Source organism: Thamnophis sirtalis, unplaced genomic scaffold (assembly GCF_051295495.1).
Source record: "Thamnophis sirtalis isolate CommonGarterSnake01/CBP01778 unplaced genomic scaffold, rThaSir2_p1.2 scaffold_5, whole genome shotgun sequence".
NCBI classification, from domain to species: domain Eukaryota; kingdom Metazoa; phylum Chordata; class Lepidosauria; order Squamata; family Natricidae; genus Thamnophis; species Thamnophis sirtalis.
In genome coordinates, this window is record NW_028261385.1 from 105,810,929 (window position 1) to 105,828,850 (window position 17,922).

Here is a 17,922-nt window from a genome sequence, read left to right on the forward strand (position 1 = left end):
CTGCTTTAGAACCCTAATCCCATCTATCTTAATATTCTTGTTGATAGAAGCAGGCAATATTAATAACAAAGAATTATGTTAGCAAAGACCTCCACTTACAGAACTTCTAGGTTTTGAGTAGATTCTCACCCTGTATAAGGAGAATTTTACATAAAGAAAAATAATTTATATTTATTTTATTCTTTTCATTTATTTGAAGAAAAATAATCTATTAAAGATTATTGACCAGGATGTGACTTGAGGCAGCTAAATGGAATTATATACTATACCTCTGCATTGTTAGCACCATTGAAACATGTGGGCTATTCCTTAAACATTCCACATACATTCTCAGAATGAGGATCATTTTGTCCTTCTTCAATAAAGATTGAATACATATTAGACTATTACATTTCTTCCTTCATTTCTATCTTTGTTTCCCTGCAAATGTTATCCCTGTAGCATCTAAGGATCTATTTTGCATGATATACCAGAAATCTCTGTGTATTTTTGTGGCAGGTAAACCATGAAATAATAAACATGGTAGGGACCCAGATTACAGTTCTTCTATAGATGATATGCTATGCTTTAAAATGTATTTTCACTTTCTACCTTTATGTTTATTTCATTCAGTTCTCTTTTTTTTTTTTTTACATGAAGCCCCTCCTCTCTCGTTTTCTCTGTGGTTGTGCCGCTCACTGGCTCACATTCCTGGTAACCTGCAGTGTCTCCCCAGGAGTTTCCTGCTCTTGCGCAGAATAGGCTCTTCTTTTTCTCATTTGAAGTGTGTCTCAGGAAAGAAAGGCAGTAGCCATTTAACTTCCAGGGAGGAAGTGATTTGGGGATAGCAGTTGTGTCTTCTGGAGACAGGCTGGCCAGTGTATACTGCACAGAAAGAACAAAGCCTACATGCAGGAGACCAACAAAGCCTCAACAGGCACAGAAGAGCCTGCAAGAAGAGAGCATGTTTTCTTGGAAGCGTAGTTTGACCTTTGGGACCTATGGAGGGTATGTATAGATCAACCCTGGCTTTACTCTACATTCCTTCAAGCTGTGTTATCGCTCTCCGTGTTTATTCCAGGGAAATAAAAAGGCTGCCATGTGCTTTTAGCACATCTGAGAATCTGGAGCCACTTGCAAGAGAAGTATGGCTTTGTATACCTTGGTGAGGAAGAGGAGTATGCTTCATTATTTCAGGATGCTTTTGCCTCAGGTTCTCTTTCTCCCTTCTCCAACTTGGTTCTCTCCAGAGATGTTGGAAACGAAGCTTCCAAAATTGCTAGCTATTGCTAATGTTGCTTGGAGTTCTTGGAGTTGCTATCCCAGGAAATCTGGAGGGAACCAGATTATGGAGAGTTGGCCTACATAGTTCTGGAAATGTAGAAATGGTGAAATTTGATAGAAGAATTACCTTTAAAATGTGTAGATACAGAAGGTCTTTGTAGTCTTTGGTTGTGAATTAGACTGGAGATGGAGGGCTAAAGTGAAGGATTTCATTCCATTTACATTTTTATAAAGACCTAATGGTATGCTTATAAGCCCAGAGTAGCAATATAAATTAGCCCAGAGTAGGTAACCAAATGTGTTTTCAGTTATTTAATATTAATATTAATAGGATACTTATTTTTATAAACTGTAAATTAAAGTGTGTGTCAATTAGCCCAGAGAAGATGATAGTTTTGCTTTTGATGGCAAAGCACTGCAGACTAAGTGCAATTTGGAATAATTTCTGCCCGCACAGTCTACCACATATCTGAAAAAGAAAAATACTTTTATCACTTGTTTTGCCCCCCTCCCCTTAAATTCCTTGGAGGGAACATCAGTAAGTATGCAAGGTGGGTAGCGGAAGTACAGTATTCTACTTCTGCCATCCCTCTGCATCCATCACTAGTTTGGTGCACTGTCTATGTATAGAAAGTTTCTGTGTTCCTGTAGCCTCTCTGAACAACTTAGAAATCTGCATTCTCAATTGGGAAGAGGTGCCCAAAAATACAAAAATCCCCTTGCAGAAGACCATCATTTCCCCAAATACGAGGGAATGACAGCCCTCCCTTGCACTCACTTTTTTATTCTTAAAAGTCAAGAGTGCAATGGCTGACATCATTTGAAATCTTGCTTTAGCCACAAATCCAAAAGATAGTTTTAGGCAAGTCCTCTTAATATTGAACTCTTCTCTTTACTTTGGATTATTACAAGGGAAGGGTCTAGCCCCATTATTTCCTTTCATTTTCTTACTAGAGAAGATCTGTGGAAGATGGAAGGGCTGCCCAATTTATTTTGACTTCTAATGCTGAGAGTGGACTGGAGGCTACAACATATGAAGAACAGTTGCAGGAAGTGGGCATGTCTACTCTAATGAAGAGAAGGATTAGGAGTGACATGGTAGCAGTCTTCCAGTATCTAAGGGACTGCTACGCAGAAGAGGGAATCAACTTATTCTGAAGGCAGGACAAGAAGCAACAAATGGAAACTTGTCAAGGAGAGATCCAACCTAGAACTAAGGAAAAATTTCCTGATAGTGAGAACAATTAACCAGTGGAATGGCTTTCCTTCAGAAGATGTGGGTGCTCCATCACTGGAGGCTTTTAAGAAGAGACTGGATATCCATTTGGCTGATATGGTATAGGATCTCCTGCTTGAGGAGGAAGTTGGACTAGAAGATCTCCAAGGACCCTTTCAACTATATTATTCATTATTTTGCTAGAAACTGTTTGGAAATATAATGGATATATGAGGTTTTTGTACAGAATCCTGGGAACAGTACTTGAATGAAATAGTGGGACTTCTACCAAATATTCCTGTTTTATTAAAATCTCAGTCATTCCTGCATGATTGTGTCTGGACTTTGGAGTTCCCTGCAGAAAGGGGTTAATGCATTATTAGGATCACTTTGAGCAGTCAAATATGCTATAGAAACGTTCTGGGTCTGAAATTGATGTCTTCCAGAGGTTTTGGATTATAAATAGTCCCTGATCACTGTCTGACCAGGCTGAACGTAGTTGATGGAAACTGAATGCCAAAACCACTGGAGGACACCAAGCTGCCTTCTCCTGCAAATGTTCTCCTTTTTTTTATAGCTATTGAAACTTGCCAGATAGCCATTATTCTGTGGTACCAATCAAATATCCCACTGTTGGAAGGTTTTAAAAGCTAATACATTTTGGTGGCCACTCAACAAGAGTTTTATTATTGGCCTCTGGCTGTTGATCCTATCCTTTCTTTTTTTTGATCAATCCATATTCAGTTCCCATTATTTCTTGTCCTCGGGAAACTAACTTTTTTAGTTTGAAGTAGATTATTCTGGTAATTATTGAGAAGATGTGTCAGAATTAGATTTGCAATGGGCAACTTCAGGTAACCCAGCTGTTCTTATTTGATTTTCTAGCTGCTTTAAATCTACATTACAAAGCTTACAGTGAACACTTTAATTTGCATTGGACACAAATGGTTTACCTATGTGAATGAGCCATGATGAGGTAATTTTTTCCTCTAATGCACATTTGTTCTAGAAGCACAGGATCTTCTAGGAAAGCCTAAAAGTGGGTTTATTGGAAACAGTAATTGCTGCTTACTGTGCAAAGTCTGCCTTGCCCTTTTACATGATTATCTGTGAGAAACTGATGTGAAGGCAGAGCTGCTTCCTCTGTTGTTGTGTAGTTCATTTGTGGATACTGTTATGATCCAAGTGGTCAAAGCAAGGCAGGCTTTTAGAGAGTCCTTTATTGCTTTGTTGTAAGTGTTCCAACAAACGGCCCTCCAACCAGTGGTGAGTTTCAATCTATTTTACTACCGGTTGGCTCATGCGTGTGCTCACACATTCACAAAATGCTTCTGTGCATGTGCAGAAGCATCCAGGTGGGTGGGTGGAGCTTCCCACCGCCGCCACTACCAGTTCACCTGATCCAGCAGAAACCTACATCTGCCTCCAACTTCTGGTAAGGCTCCACCCCACACTATCCTGAAGGCAGCCACCCTCAGTCCCCCCAAAACACCCCGTAACAAAGAAAGTCCACACAGTAGGAGCACCCTCACATGGCAAGGTCCAGGGTCCCAAGTCCAGTCCACCTGGTTAAGCGAGCCCATGAGGTAAACTGTAGTTCTTAAGGCAAAGTCAAGGCACAAGACAAAAGGCAGGCTTCAGGGAAAAGACAAGGTACAAAGCAAAAAGCAATTCTCACAAAAAGGAAAGGCAAGAGGCAAAAAGCAGTCCTCAAGGTAAGGGCACAGTACAAGACAAAAGGCAATCCTCAAGGCTAAAGGCAAAAGGCATGCGTTAAAGCTGGGGAAGTGTAAGTCAAAACAAACAATTGTTCCTGGCAAAGACTAACTCCCCACCACTTCTCCTTAAATCAATCCACTCCAGGTGTTCCTTGGGGTGTCCTTTTGAGTAGCCTAGCAGCCCTTCTCTGAGTATGCCTACTCTCGGCGCCCCATGCCCTTGGATCAAGCAGAGGAGGCAGCTGTTCCTCATCAGAGGGGATCTGCTGCCTATCTGCCCTACTGCCTGTCAGCAGCCCATCCTCCCCTGTGTCTGTTAGGCAGGCAGCTCTCCATCCAGTCAACCACCTCTCCCAATGCCTGGGAGGCTTCTGACAGCATTGTCCTCAGTCTCTGGCCTCTCCAAACATGCCAAGGGAGTCATGCCATCCCCATCAGACAGTCCTGATTCCAACTCCCCCAAACCAGGCTTTGCATTCCCAGTCTGGAAGGCAGAGTCTAACACAATGGAGGTACTGAAAGCCCATTGTTGTAGTAACTGTGGATGTTGTTCTGTGATACAGTTCACAGTTTTCTATCAGCTTTTGTCTGCACCTCTCTTCAAAGCTGACAAAAGGGCTTCATAGCACAGAGCCGACCAACAGGTTGTGTCAGCAACCACAGCTTCTGGTTCCCTTAGCTGAATGTCACAGTGTCATTAGTTTCCTTCACAGCATCTTTGTAAAAGCCTGTGTGAATGACCTCAAGGTCTCTTTCCAGTCTCCAGTACATTATACAACAATTGGCAAGGTATACAGTGGTCATTCATTGGATGACATGTCCCGTCCACCACATCTTGGCTCTGATAATAAGGAACTCAATGCTGGTGGACTTTTTGTGACCCAGAACCTCCAGGTTGGAGACAAGGTCTTGCCATCAAATGTCAAGGATGGAGCTGAGGGCACCCATGTGAAATTTCTCCAGTTGTTTGATGTGTCATTGACACAGAATTCACATCCACATAGGAGAGAAGGGATAACCACAACTCTGTAGACTTTGAGGTTTGTGAAGGTATGTATAATCTTTATTGTCATTGTACTTAAATACAACGAAATTGGTATAGACATTGTATAATTGAGCACTCAAGTATGCAGCTGCCCCAGCACTTGACTGGTCTTGCTGGTACTGGAGTCAGTTTCTTTGTTCAAAGAGCCACCACTCAAGATGATTCTTCCCAAGTATTTAATGTTTGTATTTGTCAACTGGGTGGCATCAACAGTGGTTTTTGGTTTTATGGCCTTCATATTTGTTACAGGCTGGTCAAGTATTTCAATCTTATTCAGGTTTATAGTCAGACCGAAGAGCATAGCAGTGTCTGAGAATTTACATAATACTGCTAATAATAGAGAATTTACATAATACTTCTAATTATAGAAAATTTCCATAATACTGCATAATAATACTCTTTATATAATACTGCTATTAATGCAGGTAAGCTCTCTGCATAACTAAACAACAGCTTAGTCACTGAATCCCAGACGGAGTGTATAGCTGGCTACAGCTGGAGGTAATCCAGACTGAAATACATCTGGAGCAGTGAAACATGTCTCCTGGCCTTCTCTAGGCAAATGGCTCATACACAGAAACAATTCTTATTATAGTATTGGATACTTTTTATTGCTTTGATAAATGATCCAAGCATATTCTACCAGCTACAGGTAATGCCTGCCACTTCGGAGTGGAGAAGTAGCTTGCTGGTTGCTATCTTGTGCCTTTTAGGGTAGAGGGAGCTTGTCATCTGTAGGTAATTCAGCTGTTCTGTCGTGTTACGACAGATGTCTGCAAAGTGCAGGGAGTCCTCAATTTACAACAGTTTGTTTAGTGACCGTTCAAAGTTACAATGACTTATGACTGTTTTTCGCAGTTATGATCTTTTTAGCATCCCTATGACCATGTGATCAAAATTCAGATGTTTCGCAACTGATTCATATTTATGATTATTGCTGGGTCCCAAGATCATGTGATCACCTTTTGCGAACTTCTGCGACCAATGGGGAAGCCAGATTAACTTAACAACCAGGTTATCAATATACCAACTGCAGTGATTCACTTAACAACTGAGGCGAGAAAGGTCATAAAATGGGGCAAAATTCACTTAACAGAAATTTTGGGCTCAATTTTGGTCATAAATCGTACTACCAAAAATAGTACTGCTACCTGTACTACGAAAAGGTAGGCAGATATTAAGAGAAAAAAAACCTATGGAAATTTTGTTACCTGACTTCAAAAACATACATTAAAGCATTTGGGCATCTTAACTTAGAATGAGGGCAGATAAGAAAAGATCCAGCAGAAGCATATATTTCTATCAGCACTGATAGAAAATGTGACAGAGATGTATTTTTCTCCCTCCCTTTTTTCTTGCTCAAGGAGCCCTGTGCAAGGAGAATCAGGACTCTTTCAAAGAAATAAATGACTATAGAAACAAATAGGGAAGATGTAATGAGGAGGGCTATAATCTTAGATTATTATAAAAGAAGACCACTTCATGGAGGACAGGCCTTTCAATGGCTACTAATCTAGTAAATTAGTCTAGAATCAAAAACAGCCTATCTTAAAACACCAGCTGTTGGAGACCAAACATAGGGCGCTGTTGCTAAGGATAGCAAGATAAATGAAAACATAAATCAAAGAAAGAAGGCTATTGCTATTATGTCCTAATTCTGAATTTTGTGGGTGTACGTGTCAGCTGCCAGGGTACAGAACATTGGAGTAGATGGTCTTTTGTTCTACTCTGTCAAGTATTTTGTCATGTATTCTAAAAACTTCTATACTGTTGCATTGTGGTTTTGTATGCATAGAAAACACATATTTCATATATGCCGAAGAGGAAGCCTTTCTATATCAGACTAGGATTTTTTGTGGCAAAAAGTTAAATCAGGTCAAATTATTATTTGTAGAACTTCCACATGATGCATCTTTTGGGGCATCATTCCAGGAGGATACTATTTTTTATTCATAGCCTTCTCCTCTGTTATTTATGAATGGTCCCAATATGATTCTTCAGGATTTCTCTTTCTAATTATACTTTCTTGTACATCCCATCCATCCAAATACTTGTTTGGAAGAAGAGATGGAGAAATAATTGTCACTGTAGCAAGTCAGAGTCCTATGCATCTGAAATGGAATGTGAAAAATCAGGCGTCTGGCAGCACCTTTTCTGATACATTTTATTAAAAGGCATCAGCATTCATGAGTTGCAGCTCACTTCACCAGATGTGGCTAGACTGATGTAGGATTTAAATAGGATGAGGTGGGGGGAAGAAAAGGGGGGTTATGCAGGCACAGGTTACACGTGCAACAGATTATCTTATCAGTTCATTATTGTAGAGTATTAAAACCCCTTATGCTTGTTGAAATCTTCTGAGATTGTCTGAAACTTTTTGATATATGTAGGTTCAACAATTTTTCATTCAGTGGCACTATTAAAGTCTCCCAAAAAATTGCTTTGCACGAAAGGGAAAGGCGGCTGTAATAGAAAGCTGAAGTGCCAAACTGGATAATATATAAAAGGTATCAGTCAGGGGTGATGAACATGCTGGCCACAAGACCATCGAAACATCTCCAGACATCACTGGCTTAAAAAAGGCTCCAGACTTCTGGCTTAAGAAATGGAGATGAGCATAGCCCCCTTAAGTTGGTCACAACTGGTGAGGTTAAACCTGCAGGGACACCTTTACATCAGTCCAATAATGGGAGGGAGAGATAGTGCTTAAGGGGTAACACTGGCATTAGGGAGACTTAAGTCCAAGTCCATCCTCAACCATAGAAGCTTCCTGTGTGGCTTGGGGGCCAGCAATTCTCTCTCAGCCTAACTAATCTCACTGGGTTGCTGCTGTGTAGAGGAAATGGGAAGAGGTAGCATATGCTGTATACACTGCTTAAGCTCCTGAATGAAAGGTGATTTGTGTCTAATAAATAATAAATAAAGCAGAATGCAACCAGGGATGCAACAATGGATTGGCAAGAATGATTTGTGATTGCATGTATAGCCTGCACAAGCTCTGTTCTTGGTTTTTAAACATGCTTCTGTTTGACTATTCACTGACTGAAGTTTAATTGCAAATGGCTTTTGTCTCTGAAACCATATTCAGTGTTGAATGCTTGTGTGAGGCACATTAATAAATGTATGCCTGTGATGACTAGGGGAATTTACCTAGAGTTTCTTTATTTTAGTGCTTTGCTTTGGCTAGGTATCATTTTAAAAACCTTCTCTTCCTGCCCATTAATAGTTATAATCTTTCCTTGAAAATAATTATGTATATTTCTCTGAATGGATTTTATAAAAATACAGTCTGGGCATTGTCTGAACTACAATCAGGCCAGTTCATAAGCTTATGAAAAAGAGTGTCAGCATCTGGGAAATTGACAGTTCTGCAGCTGTTGTTTGTTTTTATTATACTAACTGGCATGGCCTCCTCTTCATACAGGAGATCTGATGAAGCAGAACACTGCATCAGTGACATCTTAGATTCACCTATCCAGGACCCTCAGGCTGCCCTTAATCTAGGTGTTCAGAATAAGGTAAGGAGTCCCCTTGCTTTCTGCCTGCCTCTAATAATGCAGTTGTGCTTAACTCAACCAGTTATGTCTTGTCTTTGCTTTAGGAGCTACAGATAATCCTTGTTACCCTTAAGGACATAATTTAGCTTGAGAGAGAAGCTAGTCTAAGGTCACCCAGACAGTTTTCTGACTGTCTGAGTATCTTCTAAACTGAATGCCATTAGTATCAGTCTCCTTAGGGACAGGAACTGGGTTAGCATAGCTGGACGATTCTCAGCTTTTTCAGCTGTATATGCTTAGAACTTCAGTTCTTGGCACCCAAGTATGAAAGATTGGAAATGGAACTGGTATACTTAGAGATTTGGGGAAGGTTTTGAGCATGTTGGTTCCCCCCCCCCCAAACTCTTGTCTCTTTAGGTCATTTTGAGGGGTTCATGTAACAAACCTACCTTTTGTATCTCAGTTTGATGCTGTCAATAATATAATTATTTTATGCATTTCTTTGACCTTACTGCTTATAGTTCTTCCTCTTTCCTCCCTTGCAATGGCATATATATTGCTAAGTCAGTAATGGTTCCTGTGTTTTGTCTATGAAAAACTATCATCTAGGTGTTTAATGAACAAAGGAGAAGGTTCCATTCAGGTTTCTCTCATGAAAGTATTATATGTAGTCTTCAATTTAGGACTAATCATCTAAGAGATGGAAGCCAGGAAAAATATTGACAAGAATATATCAGTGGTATCTGACAGTTTGAAAGGTTTTCATGTTGAATATGCAGCAGATTAATTTCTTTTGTCTCAGTGAGAAAGATATGGATTCAACCAGAGGTAATTTTGTGGCTAAAATTTAGAAGAACATTTAATGGAAACAGACTTAAATAGGAGTTGATGCCCCTTAAAGTGTTTAAACAGAGCTGGATAACCTTACGTAAAGCACCTGGTCCTGATGTTACTCAGAATGAGATGGATGGTATCTAAATTAGACAAGTGAGAGAGAAAGAGAGAAAGAGAGAGATGATTGATAGATAAAATATGTTAGGAGTGCTATAATGCTGTCCTGTTTTTAGCAGGTACTTGAACTTTCCAGGGTCTCTTCCAATTACAGTATGTTTTTTTTAAGGTTTAAAATTTAAAGGTTGTCCTTTAAATGGCAAAATATTTGGTTCTTTTCAGACAAAAAAGAATATCTGAGTAAGGAATACAATAGTAATGAGCAGCTCACTAAAAGGTGTAAGACATGACACTTTTCCAAAGTGGCCTGGTTTCCAGATAATTAGAGCTTATACAATATGTTTTTTCTCTTCTGAGACAGCAGCTATCAGGAAGCACTCTGTATTTTGTATTTTCATTTTTTTAAAAAGCACTGTGCAGTATTGAAAACACGATCTAACGAAACAGTAATAATGACCTAAAATCTGGGGCCTGCAAATTGATTTCTTATTTTATGTGATTCCATACAGGTAGTCGACTTATTTGAAATGATTGAAAAAATGCAGGTATGTTTTTGTTTCATGATCAAATTTTGAACCTCTGATAACAAGCTGATTCTGCTGTGGAATTGTCTTGCCACCTGAACATTACCCAAATGCAATAATTACCTCAAAGGTCTCTGCCCTGTCTGTAGCTGTGTAAGCTGTTAACCCTCTCCACGCAGCTGGCTTCTGGTGACTCATCTTCCTTCGATGCCCTTAAATTTCACCCTGCCTGTTCCTGCCATGATATTTCTATTGGTTCATCTGGCTCCTGTGAGATTCTCCTTGTAATTTACGAAAATGTTTTTACCTCTCTGCTGTGTCTGTTTGTTAGAAATGGATGCTTTCTTTCTGCTGTGCTTCTGGAAGTCATGTAGCTCCAAGAGCTGTGCTTTCCCTTAGTGATACCTCAGTTCTCTTCCTCTGCCTGTGAGCTACATCTCTGTTTTCATTTGGGCCTGGTAATTATCTGACTCCAGGGTGAAATGCTTTTTGAGTCACTTCTCTTGCACATCTGTGTTCCCGCTTTCTTGTGTATTGGAATTTAAACTGAAATCACTCTACTGATAAACTCAATTGAGATTCGTGGAATGAATTATAAAAAGAACTAACTTACTTTCCAGGGCAGATTGTGTAACATATAGTTTGAGTCTAACACACTGTGGATGTGTTACATTTGGTAATTTGATGAATGTAAATGTGTTACATTTGGTAATTTGATGAATGAAATTTATTTTTCCATTTGAAGCTCTCAGAAGAAAGTGGATGGGAGCAGTTAGTTTCACTGAATTACTACTCTGATGAGTGCCTATGTGGTTTAAACTGAAGCAACCAGTGAGGGGAAAAATAACCTTTGGTTAATTGCATTACAGGCAGTAGTGATTAGGTTTGGGGATGGATTGATTCCCTCACTTGGTTGAGCAAGAAACCATATAGAAATAGTTTTGTTAGTTAAAAAAAAACCTCTCCTGGTTTATCACAGCTGATCCCTTCTGTCTCTTCTTCCCAGGATTTTAGGCCAATAATATTTTTCTCAAATGTCTTAGCATTTCTGAATATCATATTTGTTCTATAATCTGACTGTTACCTATAAGGAAATACATGTTTGCATGTATGTTTGAATGACAAAAGTCTCCTCTTTTGAAAAAAGGTGATTATTCTAGAGTGAATGATTAAGCATAGCAGCATAACAAAAGCATATTCTCTAAATATGTTGCCTATAATGAACTTTGGGGATCTTACTCTTTGCTCCTGAAATGTAAAATGGTTTGGTAATGAGGCTCTTGGTCCTGAAAAGAGCAGTGATTTGCTGTTGTCAGCTACAGCTTCTAGAGCCCCTCCAAAATTTGCCACCCAACCATAATATTTAACATGATAGAATGGAAGAGGTATTAAATATGTGGCAAACGATTATATTAACTGTGTTTAATATCATTATATGTAAATTAAATTGTGCTTAGTTGTTATCCTTGCCCCAGAATGTTATTTGAAGGCCAAATGGACTTTCAACAGCCTTCCCTCTCTAAGGCAGAGGGAAAATAAACCAGAGATTGATTGATTCCTTTGTTCTTCTTTCCTGCCTCTCTTCTGGCCTTCCTTGTCTCCCTATCTGTCTGTCTAGAGAAGTCGTTTGGATGAGCAAAGATGTTCACTTCCAGCCACACTCAAGGTCAGTTTCCATTGTTCATTGCATTTTTTGAATTAGGAATGATAAACCCCCAGGAAAGGGCTGCACATTATTCTATGACAGGACAAGTTGCACCATAGTATTTCAGCAGAATTTTAGTCAATAAACAACCCAGCAGGATGCTTTGCAGGTGAGATTTTTGGGGGCGGCAGTGTGGTGTGGTGGTGTCTGTTCTTAAGGACTTGAAATAGGCTTCACTCCCAATTGAGTGGAATCCTCTCTTTCTCCATCATGGAATGAACAGCAGTCTTCTGTTTCTGTACAACTGTGGAGTTAGAATTGCTGGTGCAGGGAATGGACACCCTTAGAGGAATGGGAGCAAGGCTTACTGGTTTTTTTTTTGGCGGAGTGGGGGGGAGAGAGGCAGAAGTCACAATGGGTTGTATAGTCTGGGAACAGACTCACATATTTGGGCCTGTGCCCAATTTGAGTTTTCTCTGTTTTTTATTTTCTTCTTTAACTCAAACCTTAGCTATGGCTTGCATTATGCTTTTAATGAAAATCCCATCCCTTAATGTGAGAGAACGTATACCATGACTTTTCAAAATTGTACCACTAAAATTTAGTAGTGCTGTCAGAGAAAGTCCAATATCTGTGGGTATCACTGTGAGTACTGATTAGAGGCAAATTGGAGATAGCCATAGTCCAGGTGAGGGAAGAAGAGAAATAAAAGAAATAGAAATAATTATAGTAATAAAGGAAAATTAATATTAATATAAATCAATACCCTTTATACCGTAGTATTGGCTTATTATAGACTTCAAAGTTATATTACTCTAGTCATGCTAGCTGGAAATTCTTGCCTCTAAGGGGAAGGCAGAAAACAGAGCAAGGGAAACCACCATTGTTTGTGTATATTTCAGTGTTCAGAAAAATAAACTATTTTGGTCTAGTGATTAAATTGTAAAATTGTAAATTTAATGAATTTATATGCCGCCCAATCCCGAAGGACTCTGGGTGGCTTACAAGATACAGAACTAAAAAGATAAAAAGTTAAAATAAGGGAAGAGGAAAACAGATTAAAAAGCAACACATCATACACTCAAACTAGGTGGGGCTGGACCTCATTTATGAGGTTAACAGCCCCAGGCCTGCCGGAATAGCTAGGTCTTTGTGGCCTTTGTGGCTGAGAGAGTGGGAAGGGTCCGGATCTCTGGGGGTAGATCGTTCCACAGGGCTGGAGCAGCTACAGAGAAGGCCCTCCCCCAAGGAGTCGCCAGCAGGCATTGTCCGGTCGACGGCACCGGGAGAAGGCCCATCCTGTGAGATCTTATCGGCCGTTGGGAGGTATTAAGGCACTAGGCTGGAATCCAAAGGTATTCCCACTTTAGGCATGAGAGCCAGTGGGTGGCTTTCATGCCTAAATCACTCTCTTAGCCCAACCCACCTGACAGGATTGCTGTGGGAAAAATAGGAGGAAGAAACAATATTGGGGCCATTCACCAACTTGAATTATTTCTAAAAATAATAAAGGTGGAATATTAATTAATTAAAAACAAACAAACAAATAAATAAATGAAGTGTTCCAAAGCAGACTAATCTTCCAAAACTGGCACCTTCTAATTGTACTGAGACTGCAGAGCCAAGAATTCCCAGTCAGCATGACTAGAATAATACAACTTCAAAGTTCACAATAAATAAACCAATACTATCATATAAGGGGCCTTAATTCAGGAATACTTCCAAATAACTCTGGAAGAGCAAGATTAAAAGGAATGGCAAGATGAAAAGGAAAAGTCACTCTTTGCACCTATTTCTTGTTCTCTTGTGATTGTAAGTATAATTGTGTGCCAATCTAGCAATTGCACTACTTTAGTTGAATGTTTCTTTATGCATGCCATAAAATATCCTTCTGATTTTTTTTTCTTTGATTCAATCATGTCTGGTTCTTCAAGATTCCCCTGGCAAGTTTTCTTTAGCTTCTGACATTAGTCAAGATTCTGTTACTCACTAAAACATAATCTTTACAAAATCTATCAAACAGGTCAATTGCCTGAACTCAGCAAGAAGCACCTTACAGGCTTTTAAAGTGGTAATCAGCCTTTCTCATTAACTAGAAATAAACTAGCAGACACTTCAATAGTCTTCATGTCTTGCAAGTCTTTCAATGACCAGCTTAGCTTGAGTTCTTGTAGGAAGCCATGGAGATGACCTTGGAAAAGTTGTTAAGGCAACAATGGGTATTGAAGCATGTATTAATGTTGGAAGTGGGAGAAGGGTATTAGAAAAAAAACCCTCAGATTTATTCTCTCCTCATTTACTGGAATAGGAGGAGGAGGAGGGGAGGAAAAACATAGGCAGGCTTGCAAGATTTTATTACTACAGCTGATCTCCTTAATTTTCCTGTGGAGTCAGTTTCGTGATCTGTTCTACCATGTAGAGTTGAAAGTTGAATACAAACTGGAAGTTTCTGAATTAGAGGCATAGACAACGTTATAAAGAGTGGGTTACAGTATTCATGCCTAAGCCTGATCTAGAAGCATTTGTAATATTATAACTCTGGCATTTCTGCCACAAAAGCAGATGGCAACATCCAGCAGACAGATCTGTTTAGTATTTAAATAGGACACCATCATGAAATCCCACCATAGACTATTTCAGGAAATTTTTAAAAAACCATCCTGGAAAAAAGCACCCAAACCATTGTTGCCAAAAAAAACTATATAAGTAATTTTTGACTTACAACCATTCATTCAGAGTTTAGAAAGTGCTGATTAAAATGACCCACTTTGGCTGTTCATACAGTTGTGCTGTCTTTGGAAAGTCTTTGACAAGATAGCCAGTTTACAAAGGCAGAGCAGCTTTCTGAAGACCCAGGGAGTCACAGATAGGAAATGTTCACCAGAGAAGCTGAGTCCAAAAAGTAGTGAAATAGTGGCTGAGGACAAAAGCTGAAAGGTCAATGAAGAAAACTGAGAGCCAAAGGAGCTGGGTGAATGAATTCATGCTGGGGTAGGCTGGGGTACCCCAATATGACAAGCAGTCTAAGCCAGTGGTGAAATTCAAAAATGTTCCCTACCGGTTCTATGGGTGTGGCTTGGTGGGTACGGTTTGGTGGTCATGTGACTGTGTGGGCCTAGCTTGGTGGTCATGTGACTGGGTAAGGGTGGCTTGGTGGTCATGTGACTGGGTGGGCAGGCATGGCCAAATCAATGTCACAATATAAAAGCAGCTGGACTTCACACAAAATGGCCCCTGCAACAAGCAGGAACCTCAGAGACAATCAGACGCAGCTGATTTTTAAAGCATTTTTTTACTACCAGTTCTGGCAAATAGGTAGTAAAAATGTTTTAAAAAAATAAAAACAAGTTCCGACGATCGTGTAGCACAGCTGATTGTCACACAGCTGATCATCGGGTTTTTTTTTTTTTTTACTTTTTAAAACATTTTTTACTACCGGTTCGGACAAACCGGCCTGAACCAGCATGGTGCAGGATAGAGATAGGGAGGGGAAATTGGCGGTTGGGTGAGTTGGAGGCAGTCCTTTACCGGAGGCTCTGGCCTGAGAAAGATCAAACCCAGGCGGGGGCAAGTACTTGCTTGATGATCCATGATTGGACTCCAATTGCTCAGAGCCAGCCGAGGTACCGGGGGAGGGTCTTTAGCGGAATTTATGGATTGATTTTCAACTTGTCACACCTGAGGAAGTGGACAAGGCCATGGGAGCAGTGAGTGCCTCCACTTGTGTGCTGGACCCGTGTCCCTCCTGGCTGGTTGTGAACAGCAGGGAGGTGACACGGAGCTGGATCCAGATGATAGTTACCGCCTCTCTCCGGGAGGGGTCCTTCCTGCCCATCCTAAAGGCGGCGGTGGTGAGACCCCTCCTGAAGAAACCGTCTTTGGATCCAACCATTCTAAGTAACTACCGTCCAGTCTCCAACCTCCCCTTCCTTGGGAAGGTTGTTGAGAAAGTGGTGGCCTCTCAGCTCCGGCGGTCCTTGGATGAAACTGATTATCTAGACTCCTTCCAGTCGGGATTCAGGCCTGGCTACAGCACAGAAACTGCTTTGGTCGCGCTGATCGATGATCTCTGGAGAGCCAGGGACGGGGGTCATACCTCCGTCCTAGTGCTCCTTGACCTCTCAGCGGCCTTCGATACCATCGACCATGGTATCCTTCTGCGGCGGTTGCGGGAGGTGGGAGTGGGAGGCACCGTTCTTCGGTGGTTCTCCTCCTACCTCTCGGACAGGTTGCAGTCAGTGTTGGTTGGAGGGCGGAGGTCGACCCCTAGGCCCCTTAAGTATGGGGTGCCGCAGGGTTTGGTCCTGTCCCCCCTCCTGTTTAACATCTACATGATGCCACTGGGTGAGATCATTCGGCGGCACAGGATAAAATACCACCAATATGCAGACGATACACAGCTGTATCTGTCCACCCCGTGCCAACTCAGTGAAGCGGTTGACGTGATGTGTCAGTGCCTGGAGGCTGTTAGGGTCTGGATGGGTGTGAACAAGCTTGCACTCAATCCCGACAAGACCGAGTGGCTTGTGTTTTTCCCTCCCAAAAATTGGCCTTGTATTCCAACTCTCAGGCTGGGGGGTGAAATTATACGCCCCTCAGACAGGGTTCACAATTTGGGAGTCCTCCTGGATCCACAGCTGACTTTTGAACACCATTTGTCAGCTGTGACCAGGGGGACATTTGCCCAGGTTCGCCTGGTGCACCAATTGCGTCCCTACCTGAACAGGGAGGCACTCAGAATAGTCACTCACGCCCTTGTGACCTCAAGACTGGACTACTGTAATGCGCTCTACATTCCAATTGCACGGTACCAGCCGAGGTACGGGGGGAAGGTGTTGAGCATACTTTATGGATTCAGTTTCAATTTGCTTCTCCTGAGGAAGTGAACAAGGCCATGGGAGCGGTGAGTGCCTCCACTTGTATACTGGACCCGTGCCCCTCCTGGCTGGTCTCGACCAGCAGCTGGATCCAGATGATAGTTAACACCTCTCTCTGGGAGGGAATCCTCCCGCCCCTCCTAAAGGATGCGGTGGTGAGACCCCTCCTGAAGAAACCATCTCTGGACCCAGCCATTTTGAGCAACTATCGTCCAGTCTCCTATCGTTGGGAAGGTTGTTGAGAAAGTGGTGGCCTCTCAACTCCGACGGTCCTTGGATGAAACCGATTATCTAGATTCCTATCAGTCGGGTTTCAGGCCTGGTTACAGCACGGAAACTGCTTTGGTCGCGCTGATCGATGATCTCTGGCGAGCCAGGGATAGGGGTCACCCCTCTATCCTTGTGCTCCTTGACCTCTCAGCGGCCTTCGATACCATCGACCATGGTATCCTTCTGCGACGGTTGCGAGAGGTGGGAGTGGGAGGCACTGTCCTCTGGTGGTTCTCCTCCTACCTCTCGGGCAGGTTGCAGTTGGTGTTGGTCGGAGGGCAGAGGTCGACCCCAAGGCCCCTCAATTATGGGGTGCCACAGGGTTCGGTCCTGTCCCCCCTCCTGTTTAACATCTACATGAAGCCACTGGGTGAGATCATACGCCGGCACGGGATTAAATACTGCCAATACGCGGACGATACGCAGCTGTATCTGTCCGCCCCGTGCCAACTCAGCGAAGCAGTAGAAGTGATGTGCCAGTGCCTCGAGGCTGTTAGGATCTGGATGGGAGCAAACAAGTTGGCACTCAATCCAGACAAGACCGAGTGGCTTCTGATGTTCCCTCCCAAAGATTGTCCAACTATTCCATCTCTCAGGCTGGGAGTGAAATTATACACCCCTCAGAGAGGGTTCGCAATTTGGGAGTCCTCCTGGATCCCCAGCTGACTTTAGAACACCAGCTGTGACCAGGGGGACCTTTGCCCAGGTTCGCCTGGTGCACCAATTGCGACGCTACCTGGATCGGGAGGCTCTTCAGACAGTCACTCACGCCCTTGTGACCTCAAGACTGGATTATTGTAACGCGCTCTACATGGGGCTGCCCTTGAAGAGTGTTCGAAGACTTAAGTTAGTCCAGAATGCAGCCGCGCGAGCGATTGTGGGTGCACCTAGGTACACCCTCGTCATACCTATCCTC

At 41.9% G+C, this 17,922-nt stretch overlaps 1 protein-coding gene across 8 annotated transcripts in view; it reads left to right on the plus strand.

The window, feature by feature from the left end:
- LOC106550298 (rap1 GTPase-activating protein 1) overlaps window positions 1-17,922 on the plus strand; it is a 73,366-nt gene that overhangs the window by 10,198 nt on the left and 45,246 nt on the right. For 5 of the 8 annotated variants that reach the window (XR_015696772.1, XR_015696771.1, XM_087716412.1 and 2 more), the window contains exons 1-4: window positions 778-987; window positions 8,667-8,760; window positions 10,200-10,235; window positions 11,833-11,880. Coding sequence is in view for 6 of the 8 variants with exons in the window: in XM_087716412.1 (XP_087572538.1) it covers window positions 944-987; window positions 8,667-8,760; window positions 10,200-10,235; window positions 11,833-11,880 (222 nt within the window). In the remaining 2 variants the exon portion in view is untranslated. Of the gene's footprint in view, window positions 1-777; window positions 988-8,666; window positions 8,761-10,199; window positions 10,236-11,832; window positions 11,881-17,922 lie in introns of those variants that run through there. The other 3 variants (XM_087716409.1, XM_087716413.1, XM_087716415.1) reach the window with 2 other exon arrangements.